Genomic DNA, 20271 nt, shown 5'->3' on the forward strand with positions numbered 1-20271 from the left:
AAACCACCGTAAAATCGCTTCGAAAGCTACCAGTTTAGTACCAGGAGAGCATCCACGGAAGAGGTAGCACCTAGTACAGCAATTTGGCGCGAAAACCACCGCTAAATCGCTTCTAAAGCTACCAGTTTAGTACCAGGAGAGCATCCACGGAAGAGGTAGCACCTAGTACAGCAATTTGGCGCAAAAAACTACCAGTTTAGTACCAGGAGAGCATTCACGGAAGAAGTAGCACATTGTACAGCAATTTGGCTCGAAAACCACCGCAAATCGCTTCGAAAGCTACCAGTTTAGTACCAGGAGTAATGTCACCCCGCAAACGTAGGAGTGAAAAAACAGAACATAAATACAAAATCGACGTCTGATTTGAAGCTTCCTCGTTGGATTCATACGCCAAATCGCCAAAGTATCTAAAACTAATTACTTCCTGCTACCGTACTAGCTCGTGGAACCGTTTCAAAATCAAGTGGTCACACCCATGAAGTGAAAAGGATTTCGTTTGTTTTTGGCTTCGTGTTGCATTTAGCTACCGACGGACGATACGTTAAAACGATCTAGTTGCTTTTTACCATTGACTTGCCTCCCGCTGCGTAGGATTGTAGGATTGTTTATTGATTGATTGTTTATTGTGTGTGTCACAAGCTTCTTTTTGAGTGTAGCTGAGAATTTAACAACTCACTTTTGTGCATCATCAGGGTCGTACCACTTGGATAATGACTTTCTCAATTCAATGTAGTTAAACTCAACACACTAAATGATCGAATGCAATCAAAATATCATCTTTTGATATCTTCCTTTCATTTTGCGCCATTACTGGAAAGCTTGTGCTGGAACTGGAACAAATGTTACAGTGTGCTTCGTTTTCATCATACGATTAATGCTAGAACACCGTATTCCTTTTGCCCGATTGGACACTTCGCATCACTGCGAACAAAAATATCTCCCTTAAAAGGTACTTGAAATTAATAATAATGCTAGCATAAACAAATCATTACATTTCAATAAGTTAGTTTTCTAATGATTCAACTGTATTCTATTTTCTGAAAATTTTAGTCTATTTTAATACGTCATGCAGTATGCAAGCTGCAGCAATACGCTAATATTTGTTTTATATTTTCTTTTGTTTACAACACTTATCACTTTTTATTTAGTATACTGCTTATCATGTGGAGTTTTGCATTGAAATAAGTTTTGCATCAACATGTATTTGGAACAAACTCAGTGGCGTCGGATGTTCCGCGTATCGCAGGACAGCAATTGCTATCCGCGATGGTTTGATTTATTTAAGTATATAGATGCTTAGTCTACAATTTTGGTTAAATCGAATATGTCGAACGTTACCAGATCGCTATTTTATTTGTTGTGGAAGATTACCACAAGTTCGTCTATCTGTGTTCACTAGATTACAGAATTATAGCAAACGAATGATGCTAGTGTTTATTAGTTCAATGTTCAAATATTTGATTTGACTTTATAACGCTATGGTTCACTACATCTAAACGTTCTAGAAACGCATTCTAGCACAATTCGAAACATAAAGAAAACATGACCTTGTCGAGATACTATACGATAACTGTTGGTAGTTGAAGCAAAGAGCATCTGAAACGTCTCCATTTTGAACCAAATACAACTCAAACGTAACGCCCATTAATAATACTCTAAGGACAATTTTAAATTGCACAGTAAGAATCCTTAATTTCAAAACTTTCAGTCAGATTGAATCTAGCTGATATGTGGCTAATATATACTCTACAACTAGCGTGTGCATTTCCTTTTTTCAAACACTCGCTCTAGCGTCTATGCTTACGACTACAGCTAATTTTTGTATATACCGAGAAATTCTATGCAGCCGAAACATTCATATATGCAGATATATACAATTGATTACTGACTTTGAAGTACGAATACTCTATGCCCGCCATCGACAAAAACACTAAAGCATCTAGTGATTCCCAATGAAATAATACTGAAATCGCACCTGTTGCATTTGTTGCTCACGCAGCGATTAAGCAAGATCAACGGTGTGCTGGACATATGGTCTAGATTTCAATGCTTACGTAAACGTTTTAGCTTCTAAATATAGATAATTACAAGCATAACTGGTGTTCGATTCAATGGTTACTTCGTATTCTGGTCGGTTTAATTTTTATTGTGTTACCGCAATATGCGATTTGCAGATGATCGTTATAGGAACATGTGCCGCTCAAGCTATGCATTCAATAAGTCGATAGGATGGTTTCGTAATTAATTATCATAGGTATTTAGTTGTAGAAATAGTACCTATAGTACTATCAATCGGGTTCAACATGTAGTACTAATTGTAATAGATTGCAATTGCTAGTAACGGTAGTCTTTCTAATACCATCTGACGTACTAAACAACACAACGATCGTCGACCATGTGCTGAACAGCTGAAGATTTTTATATGACGAGTGCGAGGATATAAATATAATATTACCGTATGTACATATGCACACTAGCTAGACACGTACGCACAAATCACGCTTAAACATAAATCTATGTAGAATCCGCTTCTCTATGTAGAATCCGATTATCCCGATCTTATTGCCATTGTCCAACACTTGGTTGAGTTGGGTACGGTGGATAGCTGTAGTTGCTTGCTGTAACAGGAGTTGCCGCAGACACCGGTGGGGGAGGTGGATATGTGTGATATTGTGAGTCCGTTGGTGCCATTCCGTGACCGGTTAGAGGTGGCTGGCCCGTTCCGTACGGTCCTGCCGATGGAGGATAGTATGAGTAGGCTGATGACGGTGGCGGTGGAGGATAGTAACCCTGTGGCTGGTGGTGAGGATGGTACTGCGACGATTGGTAAGGTGTGTGATGATACTGATGGTAGGCCGTGGTTGGTGCGTTTGCATTGGGAATATACGTCGGCGGAGTGTCATAAGTGGATACAGGTGGGGCTACAGTAGGGGAGGATGCTACATTCCCAATTGTTATCGCACTTTCCGGGCGATGGAAAGCGGATCCATTAGTAGTGTTACCGGCAGTCCCACCACCCGACGGTGCGGCAGAAGCCGCATTGGTAGTGGTCGTAGCATTTTGGCTCGCGACGGCAACTGCTGGGACACCGTATCCCGCAGTAGACGATGGCGTTGAGGAGTAATGTATATAAGATCCTGGGGTAGAAACTTCTGCAGCGTGTTGTAGATGTTGATGCTGCTGCTGCTGTAGAGGTTGCTGATGAGACGCATGGTGCTGTTGATGGTACACATCGGCAGGAGGAGCCGCGTTTGAGGAAGTGTTTCCCACATCTGGAGTAGAAGGAATCGGTGTGGCTCCCATCGGCCCATAAGGAATCGCTGACTGCGTGTGGATTGAATAGTCGGGATGTATTGCAGGCACCGGAGTTGTTTGCTGTGGTGGTGGATGCTGCAGATGAGTGGTGTTCTGTTGTGATTGAATGGGATGTTGCTGATGCTGTTCTTGTTGCATATTATGTGCAAGATGCTGGTGGTGTTGTGACGCAATTGATGATGCTCTTGCACTGCTGCTTCTGGAAGACATCGTTGAGCTTATCGGGACATGAGGTTGTGAATAATATGGTGCAATGGTTTGCGACGGTGAAACGGGACGATGAGACTGTATTTCCGTTGTCGGCTGTTGTAAGTAGCTTGCTGCTGACGTGTCCGTTGAAAGCATTGATGTTTGTTGCGTAGTAGAATTCATTTCTGCAGGAGTGCTGCTACTTTCAGTGACGCCCGTTGATTGATAATAGTTTGAACGGACGGTAGTCGTAGATGTCGTGCTGTTACTGGTCGATGTGTATGAAGGGCCTATACATGGACCACACCACATAAACAAATAAAGAAGAAAAAGACAACATGGACACATGTACAAAACCGGAACAAACAAACAAACTACACTAAATGCAATAATGCAAACAAACGTAAATGTTATCCTGGTTATTTACGCAAAAAATAGATTAGTTTAAAAAAGTTTTGTTTTCCTTCTGAGGAAGAAACTTTCTAATCCACAAGATGATAATAATTTTAGAGATAATTAATAAACAGTTAAGATAAGATCATAATAAGATGAGTACAATATTTTTACTCGTATTATTTATTAGGAAGTTATACTGTATCATTTAAAAGCATTCCTGCATGATCTTCGTGTATATGCATGGACATTGTTCGTGTCGTGGATGGCAACATCACCATTTACACGGCCCACTATTTACTATTTAGCTGATATTACTATATGCAAAATTCATAGTTCCAGCAGGTACAAACGCCATTGCATACAACGATATGTCAAAATTGTTCTAGCAAGCACTGCCAAAGGTGACAGTTTGAACGTAAGCGACATTCACGTTCAGTTCTATTCTTAACGGCATCCAAGTAAGACGTGTTTTATGTGTTAGAGAATAAAGGTTATAAGACGTAACAAATTGGCGCCGAGGATCATCGAAACAACGAGTGCAGCTTGAAAATGGCCGAACCAAACGAAATGTTGATGCGTATGATGACGCAATTTGCGGATATGATGCGGTCACAACAGGAAGCAAACCAACTGTTGGTGCAGCAGTTCACCACGGAGAAAGGAGGAGAATTTCTGTTAAAAACGCTTTTGGAATCGATCACGGAGTTTTCATACCAACCCGAGGAAGGTTTGACCTTCGATAAGTGGTATGCTCGTCACCGTGAGGTCATTGAAAAGGGTGGTGAAAAATTGAAAAGCAGCGAAAAAGTAAGGTTACTCACGCAGAAGCTAAGTGTTTTAGATCACGATAAGTATGTTAATTACATCCTTCCTAAAACACCCGAAGAGCTTAGTTTCGACGAAACGCTGAAAATACTGCAAACAATGTTCAATCGCACATCGTCCGTGTTTTTCAAAAGGTTTAGCTGCTGGCAAACTAAGAAAAAAGACGAAGAAGATATCGCGTCGTATGCAAGTGCAGTGAACAAAGCATGCGAAGAGTTCGATATTCGCAAAATCACACCCGACCAGTTCAAATGTCTTGTTTTTGTTGCTGGGTTAAAATCGGAAAAAGATAAAGACCTGCGAACAAGATTACTTTCCAAACTGGAGAATGAAAAAACCACAGATCCGATTACTCTCAATAAACTCCTGACAGAATGTCAGACTCTGCACAACTTAAAGCATGACACGGAAATAATAGAGAAGCCGAAGACGTTCGTCAAAGCTGTGCAAAAGGCGAACAACGAAAAAAAAGAAAGAGCTGAGACCTCAAATAAAATACTGCCACGACGACCATGCTGGCAGTGCGGAGGTATTCATTTTGTAAAAGATTGCCCATACAACTCGCACACTTGCCGAGTATGCGGGGCAGTGGGACACAAGGATGGGTACTGCAAATGTTGCCAGAAGCCTAACGAGCCTAGCGCCGCGACGCCTAGGAAAAAGGCTCAAACATTTGTTCGAAACAACGCTAACAGACAACGGAATGGAGCAACTAAAGGAGTGTTTGCGGTACAGAAGGATGATTTTCCGAGCACGCGAAAATACATCCGAATTTTGGTTAACGGAACATCGTTTGTTATGCAGTTAGATTGTGGATCTGATTTTACGATAATATCAGAAGACTCCTTAAAGGTGTTAGGTAACCCTAATACAACACCGACAGGACTACGAGTGCTAACCGCCGCAGGAACGCCCCTTCCACTTGTGAAAGAATTCGTAGCCGAGGTTACTATTCAGGGGTTAAAGAAGGAAGTCCTGTGTTATGTAACGTCCGTGCGAAAATTTAATGTACTAGGCAGCGATTGGATGCAAATTTTCGGGTTATATGACAAGCCTATAAGTTCTTACTGTATGCAGGTGAGAGGATCGGAAAATGAAATGGAGTCATGGAAATCGAAATGTCCAAAGGTATTCATGGACGGTCTTGGTTTGTGCACGAAAACGAAAGTGAAATTGTGTCTAAAAAAAGGAGCTACTCCGATTTTTAAGCAAAAACGTCCAGTTCCGTTTCACTCACAACGGCTGATCGAAAAGGAGCTCTCACGACTGGTACGTATGGAAGTTCTGGAGCCGGTTGATTTTTCTGAATGGGCGGCACCCATCGTTGCGGTGCGTAAAGCTCAAAAAGATGCTGACGGAGATCCAATAGTTCGCATCTGTGCGGACTACTCGACTGGACTCAATGCAGCATTAGAAATGAATAGCTATCCAATTCCCACACCGGAAGACATATTTGCAAAGATAGCTGGTAGCCAACGATTCTCAGTAATTGACCTCTCTGATGCGTATCTTCAAATGGAGGTGGATCAAGACTCGCAAAAGCTCTTGACTATAAACACCCACAAGGGATTGTTTCGATATAAACGGCTACCACCCGGAGTGAAAACCGCGCCAGGTGTGTTCCAGAGAGTTATCGACAGCATGCTCGGTGATTTGGAAGGTGCAGAAGCTTTTCTAGACGATATTCTGGTGTTTGGTCGAACGCAATTAGAACATGATAGGAATCTGGAAAACACACTAAAACGCATCGAGGACTATGGTTTCCGCATTAAAATAGAAAAGTGCAAGTTCAACATGTCGCATGTGAAATATTTGGGACATATTATCGACGAAAATGGATTACGCACAGACCCCGCTAAGGTAGCAGCCATTTCTCAAATGCCAGCACCGCGAAACATATCAGAGTTACGATCATTCCTGGGTGCAGTAAATTATTACTCCCGGTTTATAAAGGAAATGCACAATTTACGCCAGCCGCTAGATCAACTGTTACGTAAAGACGCAAGTTGGGTATGGTCTGACAAGTGCCAACAATCATTCGAACGCTTTAAGCAGGCTCTGAAATCAGACTTAATGTTAACTCACTACAACCCTAATCTACCAATCGTTGTAGCGGCTGATGCATCGAGCACGGGCATTGGAGCGAATATTCGACATATATTTCCAAATGGTGTCGAAAAGGTAATTCAACACGCGTCACGATCGTTAACTCAAGCAGAACGGAAGTATAGTCAAATTGATAAGGAGGCAGTGGCATTGGTTTACGCGGTAACCAAATTCCATCGTATGCTGCTAGGAAGGCATTTCATCCTAGAAACAGATCACAAGCCTCTGCTGCGCATATTTGGCTCGCAAAACGGTATTCCATCAACGACATCTAACAGGCTTCAGCGGCTAGGGCTCACACTGCTATGCTATGATTTTAGTGTCGAATACGTACCGACAGCAAAATTTGGATACGTAGATGTGTTGTCGAGGATGATAAATTCATCAGCAAGAACTGACGAAGAATATGTTATTGCTTCCGTCAAGTTAGAAGAAGACATACATGCTATCCTGGAAAGTGCAGTTGATCATACGCCGGTCACATCTAAAAAGATAGCCGCAGCTACTGCAACGGATAGTGTACTGAAGCAAGTGATGCATAGCTTGAAAACAGAGTGGCCTGCAACGGGAAAAACGATTACAGAAAAGGAATTCAAATCATTTTTCAACCGCAAAGAAAGTTTATCTGTAGAAGACGGATGTATTCTGTACGGCCAAAGAGTAGTAGTACCCAAGTGTTTCCAAAGACAGGTATTGCAGCAGTTACACTGGGGACACCCCGGTATAGGTCGCATGAAAAATCTCGCCAGAAGTTATGTATATTGGCCTAACATAGACTGCCAAATAGAGGAAAAAGTACGAGAATGTGGAAGTTGTGCAAGAGCCGCAAAATCACCACCACACTCACCTCCCGTAGACTGGCCAGCACCAGATGGTCCATGGCAACGCGTGCATGTGGATTATGCGGGACCAATCCAAGGGAAATATTTCCTCATCATAGTGGACGCGTACTCCCGATGGCCGGAGATTTTTGAAACATCGACTACCACTTCTACAAAAACTCTTCAATTGCTAAGGAGCTGTTTTGCACGGTTGGGTATTCCGGTAACAATCGTGACTGATAACGGAACTCATTTTACTAGCAGTGAATTCGACAATTTCTGCAAGGAAGTGGGTATCACCCCCATCCGTACGGCGCCATATCACCCACGATCGAACGGTCAGGCGGAGCGTTTTGTGGATTCTATGAAACGAGCGTTCAAGAAAATTAACATGGGGGAACCTCTACAAGAAACTCTAGATGTGTTCCTGGCCACTTATCGCTCAACACCAAGTGACACGACAAAAGGAAAGTCTCCAAGTGAACTCATGTTTGGAAGGAAGATACGAACAAGTCTCGATCTACTTCGACCAGTATTAGTGCACACTAATAACAGTATGCAGAACGGGCCATTAAAGCGACGATTTGTAGCAGGTGACACAGTGTTCGCTAAATTACACCACGGTAACAAATGGTCTTGGGAGCCTGGAACGATCATTGAAAAAATCGGAAATGTGATGTACAACGTATGGCTGGAAACATCGCGAGCTAGGTTGATACGGGTACATATCAATCAACTACAAAGTCGTAGTGAAGCATCAGAGGCTGGAACATACGATAAGGCTGGAGGAACATATCAACTGCCTTTGTCTGTTCTGATCGACGAATTCGGACTTCCACAGCAGCAGACGACAGACGAGGGCGCTGACAGTGGAAACGCCTTGGATAACGTACAGGCGCAACCCGAACGTGTTACAGCGGAAGAAACTACCAGCCGCATACCAGTAGCAGTAAGGACATCGAGTAGACGACCGATACGGCTGCCACCGCGTTTCGAACCCTACGTAATGTTTTAAAGGGGGAGATGTTCTAGCAAGCACTGCCAAAGGTGACAGTTTGAACGTAAGCGACATTCACGTTCAGTTCTATTCTTAACGGCATCCAAGTAAGACGTGTTTTATGTGTTAGAGAATAAAGGTTATAAGACGTAACAAAAATAATGAAACAAACGTGGAAATATAACTTACTCGGTTGTTTTAGTTAATTTTAATACGATCCCAAACTTACCAGTAAATGATGACATGGGAGGATGCACGTTTCCATAACCACCTACGGTTGGTGTTTGCGATGATGCTAGTACATGACCATTATTCGTACTACCTCCTGTAGCTGAGGCTGCTATTATGGTGTTTGACCCATATCCTCCAGTCAACTGTTGCGAATGATGATTAGTTGGTTGACCGTATTGATCGCAATAGAGACCAGAAGATGGATTAACACCTATCGTAGAAACAGGCGTTACTGAAGTCTTTACCGGCGATGGTCCAGTTCCTGCTCCCGTATGATAGCTATGGTATGTGCTAGGGACAGCGGTTGATGGAGCTGGAATGGTAGTAACATTTTGGGTGTGGTTGATTACTGCCGGCGATGCTGACGGAGAAGACGATGCGGACGATGATGAGATGTGTGTGTAGGGTGATGGATTATTCCGCTTATTGTGTGTCTTCTTGGCAGCATTATAATCGTTTTTGGGAGCCTTAAGAGTTTTGCTTTTACTACCAGCTACTACCTTCTTCGCAGATGCTAGGGTTGTTGATTTCGGATTGTAGTCGATGTACCCATCGGTAGGAGTAGGAGAACGAGTAATGTTGCTTAATGAGGCTTGAAATTCGCTTTGATTCTGGTTGTTAATCAATGCGGATGTAGTTTTTTCGAGATAGTTTAGGCTGGATTCGTATTGAGGTGGCGGTGGTAAAGACTGAACACCACCTGTTTGATGTTGATGCAATCCCAGATGATGATGAATAGGTGGTTCATGAGGTAATCGATGCTGCATCTGACCACCCATTGGGTGGTAATGGGGTTGCGCCTGTTGCGAAAGGTTGCCATGCGTATGCATGTGTTGTTGTTGCTGGGATAACTGACCATAATGAGACATGATCGTATTATTTGCCGATCCAGGACTAGAACTTCCGGTGGATGTACCGTAAGGCATCCACGGGGGATATTCTTTACAAACACTACTGTTTCCCGCAGAGGTGTTGCAAGCCGAAGGGAAAGTCACGCCAGGATGACTAACAGCGGACTGTTGACTTTGATTCTTTTCAACCAACGATCCTGTTACTGGTATCGTTTGTCCTGTGTAGTTTGTATGAGGAGAGCTAGACATTGTCTGATGACTTGCAGCATACTGTTCGGAACCAGTCGTCATCGGTTCTGAAGATGACGATGCAGTAGTACTTGTAATAGGTAACTTGTTACCAGAATGAATCGCGTGAGCAGTTGTTGAGTATACAATTGATCCGTTTCCTTGACCAAAAACTTCAGTAGTCGTTATATTATTAATGCTATGATCTGCTAACACCTTATCATCGCTTATCATCTTTGTTGGATGATATAAGCTTTTGAGCGTATTTGCACTGCCATCTACATTGTATGTTTCAGGGGTAGCAGCACTACTGGGGTTGTTCTTTGTAACCTCATTTGCCTTAGCACCCAGTGTACTATTATTAATGTTTGGGACGCTCGAATGACTAACCACCATTGTAGTAACAACATTGGTGGCCGAGACTACTACAGCGTTGCTCATTGGTGTTGGTGCGACTGTAGTGTTTGTTGCAGTCATTTCTTGAACCTTGTTTGCCTTATGACGATAGTTCTTCAACGACGATGGTGCTACTTTTGTTTTACGTTCGACCAGGTTTGGTTTATAAGTCATCCTTTCTCTCATCGGAGGAGAATCGTCATCAATGGTGACGGTAGTCGATGGGGAAGCATGTAATGGTAGGACGCCGGAACTTGAACTGTGAGCGGGATGACTATCTGCTTGAGGAGCCAGGGAATAAGCTGACTGTATCATTGGGAATTTGTCTATTGTTTCACTCATCGGTGCGCAACCACTTTTAGCGTGAGATGCATTCGTAAAAGATGACGCAGAGGACGACGTCGTTGTGGGTACTGTCATCCCACTACTATTACTTGTGCTGCTCGTACTACTCATCATCGTGTCCGTCGTCCTTTCGCTCACGATATGTTCAACGTCAGCATCTTTTTTGGACACGGGCTTATCAGGATAATCATCTACACTCATTGATTCCTTTTCGCTATCGCCATCGTCGTTAATCGTGAGTGGAAGAATGCTGGAATCGGATTTTTCGTCATCATCCGAGTTGGACGCTATGCTCAATGAGTTTCCTTCGGAAAGGTCGCCCGTATTACTACTACCAGCACCGGCGCTATTCTTGGATATCAGTAAAGTAGAAGAAGCTTTCGATGTGCTGAACGATAGATTAGACGTCCTACGACCGGTCAATGAGGTCGGCGTGGTTGTAATGATACTTCCTTTTGCTGCGGGTGCATCCTTGTTTTGGCCCACTTTAAACGCTGTTCGGATAGCAATAATTTTACCACTTTCCAGCTGCATGTATATACCCTTCGGCGACTTAAGTACCATTACTTTTTGGCCTGCCTTTAGTACAATATTCGACTTGTCTGCAGAACTGGTAGGAATCACAACATCTAAATGAAAGAGAGAAAAGCAATGTGTTCATATTGTTGCCATAATTTTCATCACTATCGTGTATGTACCGATTGGAAGTGTCATCTCTTGTGCTGTCATGCCTTGACGTTGCCACACTTCTGCCGGTATCCAACGAGTTGGACGTGCCCCCGCTAGATTCGTTTTGTTAGTATCTCCAGACTGCATTGGACGCACCTTATTTTATTGAAAAGATAACCATTAATTTAAAGGTAATGAAAGTAAATAATGCCTACTTCCAATATGCCTAGTTTAATTGAGAAGATAATCATTAATTTAAAGGTTATGAATGTAAATAATGCCTATTTCCGATATCGGTGTGAAATCTTACTTACCGAAGCAACAGGACGATGGATAATGGATCCATCGGACGTACGTATCGCCCGATAAGTAGTACCCATGGACGTATACGAGTATTGCGGCTTGGTTGCTGCCTGTTTTTCCAGTTCGTATCCTCGCTGTGCCTGACGTTTTTCCGCTGACGACAGCTTTTTTTCTTTCCGGTCTATTAGTAAACTCTCATGTGCAAACGGTGCTTTTGTCAACTTTTTCGAGTGTGTCTCCAACAGATATTGCATGACTATGTCGATGAATTTATCCTTTTCCTCGCTAAAATCCTTCATTTCACCGTCCTCACCATCATCATAACAGAGACTAGTAATCTCCTTCATGGATAGATGCGCGTCTGGATTACACTCATCCACGATACGGTCCGACATGCCCTGCTTATTAATTTGCCTATCGTAAATCTTCTTCTCAAGACAGTTATCCATTACCAGCCGATATACGAAGCATGGCTTTTTCTGGCCGTAGCGATATACACGGCATACGGCCTGTGTGTCGTGACAGGGATTCCAGCTGGCATCAAACACTACCACTCGATTGGCACCGACCAGATTTATACCCAGCGAACCAGCGCGAGTTGACACAAGGAATAAGTGAACATTTGGGTTGGAGTTGAACTCATTGATCAACTTCTCTCGTTCTTGAGCCACAGTCGAACCATCAAGTCCTGAAAAATTTCATAAAATTGCATGATTTTTTTAACCAATGCTGAAAACCAAAAAGATAATTGCTTATACTTACGAAAGTAACTACTATTTTTCGACCAGTAGCTTTCAGTACAAGGAATCTTATTACGTTGAAGAAAACGCTCGATCAAGTTTAACGTTAGTAAACTTTGACTAAACACAAGTAGACGATCGCCCAACCGAATGCTTTCCTCTAATATGCAAAAGAAAATTTCCATTTTTGGAGAATTTTCTAGCAAATCTGGTATGTATCCTTTCATTAGCTCGAAAGCCCATTCGTACGGTATTTCGTCCTTTGCGTCTTTTCCTTTACCTTCCCTGGTGCCGCCAGCAATATTTGCCGTAGAAGGGTTCACTATCGTTGTAGTAATAGCGGATGATGTAGTTGACATGTCTTTTCCTCCTGATTCATTTTTCTCCTCCTTCATAGTAGTTTTAGTTTCTTCCGAGAATAATGAATCTTCTTTCGAAGTTTCTTTAATGTTGGCCGTTTTCTCAACTACCGTCAAATTTTCTTCTATTGCCTTTTTTTCTTCCTCTGTAGTTTTCAATTGTGTTTTATCGTCTTCGTTCATTTCTGGCCCAGTTTCGATTGGGTTTTTGGTGATCTCCACCTCAATCATTTTTCCGTCCAATAGGTTAGTAGTACAATCGGAAAAAGTTTTTTCTTTCTCTTTTTTAATTTCGACACATATTGTCTCTTTCTCATTTTTGGTCAGCTTTACGTCGTCTGATAATATGAGAGATGTTTTTTGTTTCAAATCATCATCATTTAGCATTCCACACGCATCACCACTTGGTACAGTTTCACTATTTTCTTCTATTTTGATCTCGCTTTTTATAGTCACTCCACTTTCTTTTTCTTGTTTTATTTGGTTATCTTGGTTGACATCACTTTCTGTATCAGTTTCTTCTTTGATCTCCTGCTTAATGTCATGCACCACTCTTATCTTTCCTATCTCTTTCATTTCCGAATTAACTGTTTCTGATGGTTTTTCTTCGGATGGATCAGGTTCGACAGGGTCTTTGAGATCTTCTAGTGATGGCTGATTCGCGTACTGAGCATTAGCTTGTTCTTGCGTTACAGTAGCGGCATCTGAATTACACTTCCCACTATCCAGCGTAGACTCTGCAGCAGTCATCGCTGTATCTGCAGAGGATGCAGTGTGAGGAATAATTTCTGGATTATTAGCTTTTGAATTTGTTATTTGACTTTGGGAAAGTTCAGTATTTGTTTCAACAGAAGTATCATTACCATTACTCGATTGTTCCCCATTCCATTTCGGTAATCCATTACCTGGTAATGTCCCGGAGGAACTGTAACCATCATACGATGTTGTTGGTTGGGATGGAACATTTACTGTTGATGATGTAGTTTGCTGTGTAGTACTTGGATAAGTGTACAAAATAGAACTATCGTTCTGATCTTCGGCTACTTGTGTTTGAGTACTATTAGATGTATCATACCCTGTACTATATCCTGCGTAGGACGATCCTGTTCCATTATTAGTATCGTTAGTAACGGATGGCTGTTGTTGTTGCTGATCGAAATAAGTGTTACTATTATTAGCATTACTACTATCACTCCAATAATTGTTTGGTTGAGAGTTTTGTGTTCCCGAAACACCATCACCATTGCTGGGATATCGCGACATTTTTACTCCTTCGACAGTATTTGCCCCGTAAGGATACTGATTCTGTTCACATCCTATAGTTCCGTTCATCCCTGTTTCGCCATTTCCATACACAGAAGATTGGTTGTATGAAGTGGAGTAGTCATTCCTATAGTAATTACTACCATAGCCATTGTTGTATGGGTCAACAGTTGCTGGTACAGGGGGATCGCCGCTATACTGTTCATTCGCACCAGTAACATCATACGTGTTGCCGTAGGTATTTGCTTGATCTGATCTTATCATATTGTTAATGTCTTGATTATAATCTCCATAAGCATGAGTAGGTTGTACAGGATCCGTCCCAGGATAAGCCTGATAAGCATAAACACCAATACCGGAAGTTGTCTGGTATTGTGAACCAATTGCTTGTTGTGCGTACATGTGTCCATCTGCTTCTTGCTTCACCAGCCTTTCATTGTTGGTGAAATCGGACACAACACCACCTTCTTCAATCTTTGAAAATGTTACAGAGTTTGCAGCGGCCGTGTCCATTAATATCGGATTTGGATCCTTATTTACATTGCTCGGACTGATAGTGGCTGCTGGTACGATTTTTCCATCTTTTCCCACAGCTTGTGATTTGTTATTCAACGCAGCCTTTTTAGAAGTGCGTGGTTTTCGTGGGGTACCATCTTTCTTCAATGCAAGCGGTTTAGCCGGCTTTGGTACAGCCGCGTTTTTACGCCCTGCCTTAGTAGCACATGTTGTTACGGTGGACAATGTCGGTGATACTTCCATCGTGTTCACTTTGATGTCACTAGTAACACTACTAGCAACTCCACCATTATCGATCTCCATTGGAGTGACAGTTCCTGATGTTGCAGGCGTAAGTCCTGTTAATGGAATTTCTCCCGGCTTGCCGACTCCCGGTATCGGTGGTGGTTCTGGTTCTTCCAGTTCTAGATCTAAATCTCGTTCGCTCTGCTTGAGGAAATTGTACAGCACATCCGGATGATTCCATATTTTACAACACACTGCAAAAGCCTTAAGTGGATTCGGAACTGCCTTTGTTCGTACTACCTCGTTCATAAATACGCTATAGAGTTTACGTTGAAACTCGGTCATACGTATCAACAGTACGTACTCTTCCTTCTGTGGTAACGAAGTTTGCAGCACTGAATGTGATCGCCGTTGAACAAAACCGAGCAATAAGGAGTGAAGTACGTGAGCACGGTATCGCATCAGTTTAATGTCTTGGGGAGTTGAGTCAATGCACTGCCCATTCTGAATTGGACGTTCAAACATGTTACTAAACTCCGTCTTCGTACCGAGATAGTTCGGTCGGACAAAATCCACCATACACCAATACTCGAGCAGATTGTTTTGTAGCGGATAACCCGTCAGCACCACACGTCGTTTTGATTTGATCTGCTTCAATGCAACAGAGATGCTCGCATGGGAATTCTTTATCCGATGACCCTCATCACATACAACAAGATCCGGACCCGGTTTCACAAGCGCTTCGTGTATATCGTCGAACATGTTACGTTGTTCTTCAGTTGACTCTTTCTCCTCCTCTAGTATAGCTCCTTTTTTCTTTTTCTTTTTCTTTGTCATCTTTTTCTGACTCAGTAAACGATACATCTCGTACCCAATCAGCAATACGCCACCATTTTTGGCCCATTCCAGCACGACTTTCGAGCGCGATTTGAGCGTTTTGTGGCTATCGTTTAAGATGTGAATTCGAAAATTACGAGCACGCACATCCCCGTGGTTTCGTAGAGGACTGTTCTCAGCATCTTCTGGTAGCCAGGTGTTAAATTCGTTCAGCCAATTCTGTAGTGTGTTGATAGGCATGATAATTAGGACTGTTTTCGAGCTGGTATGCCTTAAAAATATATCACAGAAACAAACTAACTGTAATGTTTTACCAAGCCCCATCGAATGAGCCAATATGCACCCGAAGCCAGTCGACGAATCATACCGCTCGATCGATTCGATAATATTATCGAACAGAAACCTTACACCACCAATCTGATGTGGCTTGATGATGCGTGCAATTTGCGGCGCCAGGAATATGTCGTCTTCTCCATCGGCATGTCCTACATTGATAACAACACGACCAAGCTCATCCGGTACATTGTAAGTGTCGTTTACATGGAGACCACTATTCTGCGGATCATCATCCGATTCATCTTCCGGTTCTTCATCATCATCCGAAAGCACAATACAATCATCGTCAGACGAGCTGTCGATTGTAACTATTTCCTTCTTTTCTGGCAGAGCAATCACCTCGCCTTCACTATCTTCATCCTCATCCTCAGGATCATCTTCAGGTTCTAGCTCCTCCTCAGAGTCCACCATTTCTTCCAACGTACGTACTGGAATCACTGTAGGAGATGATGCAGTTGCTGGTATCGCTGACGAGATGCTAGTCCCCGCTAACGTCGAAGTCAATGACGATGTTTTTACTGGAGCAATGCTGACAGAGGGAGTCAAATTCGTCGTCGCAGTCGTTGTCGATGAGGACGAAGTGGTAGCTGTGAGTAACGACGTAGTAGCGGTAGAAATCGTCATTTGGCGATTCTTCGGAGGGCGACCACGTGTTTCGAACGGATTCTTAACGTACCCGACGCGTATTGGAGTCGTAGAGGTAATCCCACTTCCTGAGGCACTCGCTGTTGTACTGGAAGTGCTTGGCTGTTGAGATTTTAGAATCGAGGCATGTCCCTGCAAAAACTGCATCACCTTCTGTTCGGTTTTGTTCGTTTGTCGTTCCAGAGCAAGCTGACGCTGGACTTCGCGAATGATTCGTTGCTGTTCTTGAACACGTGCTAACCGTTCTAACTCTTGCCGCTGCGCTGCCAATGTAGATGCATCCAGTTGATTATCATCCATCACCTCCTTGATGTTCTTACGCAGATTCGTAACCTTACGCATAGCTGCATCCTTTTTGGTTATTTCTAGCGAAATCTCTTCGTTACACTCCAATTCACTGGTACGAGATTTGGCACTCGCATCTGTTTTAGATACCGGTTTCACACTGATCTCTCCCATCTCTTTCAGCTTCTCGGATATATCGAAGTCCATATGTTGTGTCGTCGTTGTTTGTTGTTGATGTTCAGACGTTGCTTCCGATGCAATGAGACATAACGGAGCGTTTGTGGATGAACCAGCACGATCATTTTTAGAAGAGTCCCCACTCTTCGTTGCTTTCGACGTCTTTCTATTCGAACTACCTCCAGCATTACCGTGATGGTGATACTGACTCGATTCATTGCCTTTCTTGGAACGTTCATTATGCCCAGTTGTATGCACATGATGTTGCATTGTAACGTTAGCTCCATCCAACGCTGAAAAGGGTACAGTAGTAGTGGACAATGATTGTTTGGCGTTTTTATCATCCAGTATATTTGATATTTGAAAGGAAGATTTGTTACTGTCTCCTCCAGATGAGTGCGTACCACCACTGAGACCCGGATCTGAAGGTTGACAATATGCATTGGTGTGGTTACTGTTACTATTCATGTTGCTAATATTCAATCCACCCTCAGATGGTATATTTTTGGATTTCTTTATCAATATGTTATCAAGAATTTCGATCTTTCGTTTTCCACTATTTGCGCCAGGTGTACTACTACCACAACTGGCAGTAGAAGGAATAATCGTCGATGCAGGATTTGCTAGCGAGCTATTAGTAGGTGGTATCGTAGGCCCTGCGTCAGTTATTGCAGAATCTTCATTTCCAGGCGCATTTAGTCCCATGACACTGTGGTCTTTATCTCCCCGATACGCAATGTCATCTGTACTCAAAGGTGCATTATGATGATGTGGGATCGTGGAAGGTCCCGCAGCATAGTGTCCACTTGATGGTAACTGAACGGTAGTTCCAGCAATTTGTCCATATCCCGGATATTGTTGCGCTGGGTTATTGCCGTATTGTCCCATCGTTGAGGGCTGGCCCGGATGATGGATAGCATGATGACCATGATGATGCATACTGGCCGTTGTTTGCGGTCCGGGGTAGGTCGCTGATGGCTGGTGATGATACGAATGCCCATAAGGATTTTGATGCGGATGATGATGGTGGTGCGGGTAGGAATGCTGTGAATGCATTGAGCCTAAGGCCGACGGCGCAGGAGGTGGTGGGCCGTGAGGTGATGCATGATACGCAACACCGCCATGCTCGTGGTGGATCGCAGCATACGGATCGGTGTAGTGCCTACCATGATGATGATGATGATAGTAAGGATCTTTCATCTGATGATGATGATGATGATGGTGGTCCATCATGGTAGCAGCATAACCGGACGCTAGATGATGCGAAGGAGTTTGTGAGTACTGCTGATGGTGATAGGCAGATGATGCCGCGGCGGCCGCTGCTGCCGATCCTGGCACACCCCCCGTTACGCTGGAAGGTCCTGTTACAGTGTGTGGAACACGACCATCCGTCGATTTTATCGACTGAGGGTGATGATTCTCGTTCAGTTCCATGATGAGATGCGCTTTGGCGACCGAGGGAATTGATGCTTTGATTGTAACTCGGATGCGCTAACCGTCACTCAAAGGACATCCATCCATCTTTAATTGATAAGTCTCTTAGGTGCTTACGTTTGCGGTTGATGAAATACAGGGCAACGAAACAATCAATCATGAACCTGTAATTACGAAGTTGAAATTATTTCATAATCCGCTTATGATTGAAATACATGTGTTGGAATGGTTCAACAACGAGAGTAATGTTTAGATACGGCAAATCGTTCCAAGGAGAACATTTTTGTACTAATGAAAATTGCACTATTATCTTTTTGACTTGTCAACCATTCAGCAAAACATGCTGCATTATTTTTTACTGCCTCGTACAAACAAATGCCTCAGAACAATAGAGAGAGCCGGCGAATGGCAATGAAAATAAGACAGCTAAGATAAAAGCATTTCGCATCGCAGTGGGTAAGAATAGGTACCAGCCGTTTGAGAGCGAGAAAAATGTTCTATTCCGTGTGGACATGCCCCTGAGCATGTCGACCAGATGGGAAGCTGAGGCATTCGATCATTTCATCGAAATTATACACAGTAAGCCGTACATTCACACGAAAAGAGTGTAAAACTGAAATCGAAGTCGTACATGCGAAATATATTTCATTCATGCGCATTCCCACAGCAGTCATGAACGGGTAATGAACATTTTCACGAATATTTTTTACTTTTATCGAGCGACGTGCTTAATGGTTACTAATGGCCACGACAAGTGTCACAACTTGAAGGTCGATATGAACTGATCCTGCAGTGTCAAAAAAAAAAAAAAAAAAAAAAAAAAAAAAATATATATATATATATATATATATATATATATATATATATATATATATATATATATATATATATATATATATATAATGTAATATGCCACATAAAGTATGAAATTTAAACATATATGTCGACTCAACATCCAATCAGTATTCATGCAGAGCAGAATAATATTCTGTGTTCTCTGACGGTAATAATCAAATCAGATTAAATTAGTTCACATCTCATAATGTCTCTCTTGCTGCTCAATCTCTATTCGGTGTTCCGGTGTGCGCAATCGATATTTGATGGAAGTTCTGTTAATTTGATGTGCTTGTTGAAATAAAAGATCCAAACGAGTACATGATTAATAATATAAAAATACATAACCAGCAGCAACACAGCCAACCCTTCGGCATGTCGTACATGTATATATGCGGGCATTATGTTTGTGTGTGAGATGTTCATGTTGTGTTCACAGTTGCCATTCTCATCCACCAGCCGAACCTTCTGATCCGCCGCGGTTTGGTGGAGTTTGTTCGTCTAGCATGGTTAACCGTTATCCACGCTTCTCAAACTTTACGGTAGAAGAGAGTGTTGCAGGCTGCCTGCTTATCCTAAATTCTACACAAAACCAGTGCAATTCAATAAAGAGAAGCAGTCACAGGGATAGTTTCAGATGTCATTATTCGGTTTGCATTTCTATCTGCCCATGAATAATACATTGCTCCTTACTGTACACCGAACACCGGTGTCCGGCGTATGGCATGACGTAAAGGAGAGTAGATTAGTTGTTTCCCTGGACAAGCAATTCGGTTCAAAGCTGTTATTGGTTGCCAGGAAGCTGGCTCGATGTTGAATTTTTAGAGCCAACCCCAATTTATGCTTCCCCACAACACGGGTGTGAGGTGCGAACCAACCGCGACGGGGAAAAGAGCACAGCCAACATCAACGAACATGAGCACTAAAGTGCTCCAACACTTTAACACG

General features: G+C 42.7%; 1 protein-coding gene across 1 annotated transcript; it reads right to left on the reverse strand.

Annotated features, from left to right (window-relative positions):
• Window positions 1-791: 791 nt before the first annotated feature.
• Window positions 792-18489, reverse strand: LOC128305189 (uncharacterized). Its single transcript, XM_053042523.1, has 5 exons — window positions 12435-18489; window positions 11684-12360; window positions 11399-11525; window positions 8879-11329; window positions 792-3794 (listed from the first exon to the last, which is right to left on the reverse strand). The coding sequence occupies exons 1-5, from the start codon at window positions 18487-18489 to the stop codon at window positions 2560-2562; spliced, it is 10545 nt and encodes a 3514-aa protein (XP_052898483.1). The 3' UTR covers window positions 792-2559.
• Window positions 18490-20271: the final 1782 nt, after the last annotated feature.

This window comes from Anopheles moucheti, chromosome 3 (assembly GCF_943734755.1).
Source record: "Anopheles moucheti chromosome 3, idAnoMoucSN_F20_07, whole genome shotgun sequence".
In the NCBI taxonomy this organism is placed as follows: domain Eukaryota; kingdom Metazoa; phylum Arthropoda; class Insecta; order Diptera; family Culicidae; genus Anopheles; species Anopheles moucheti.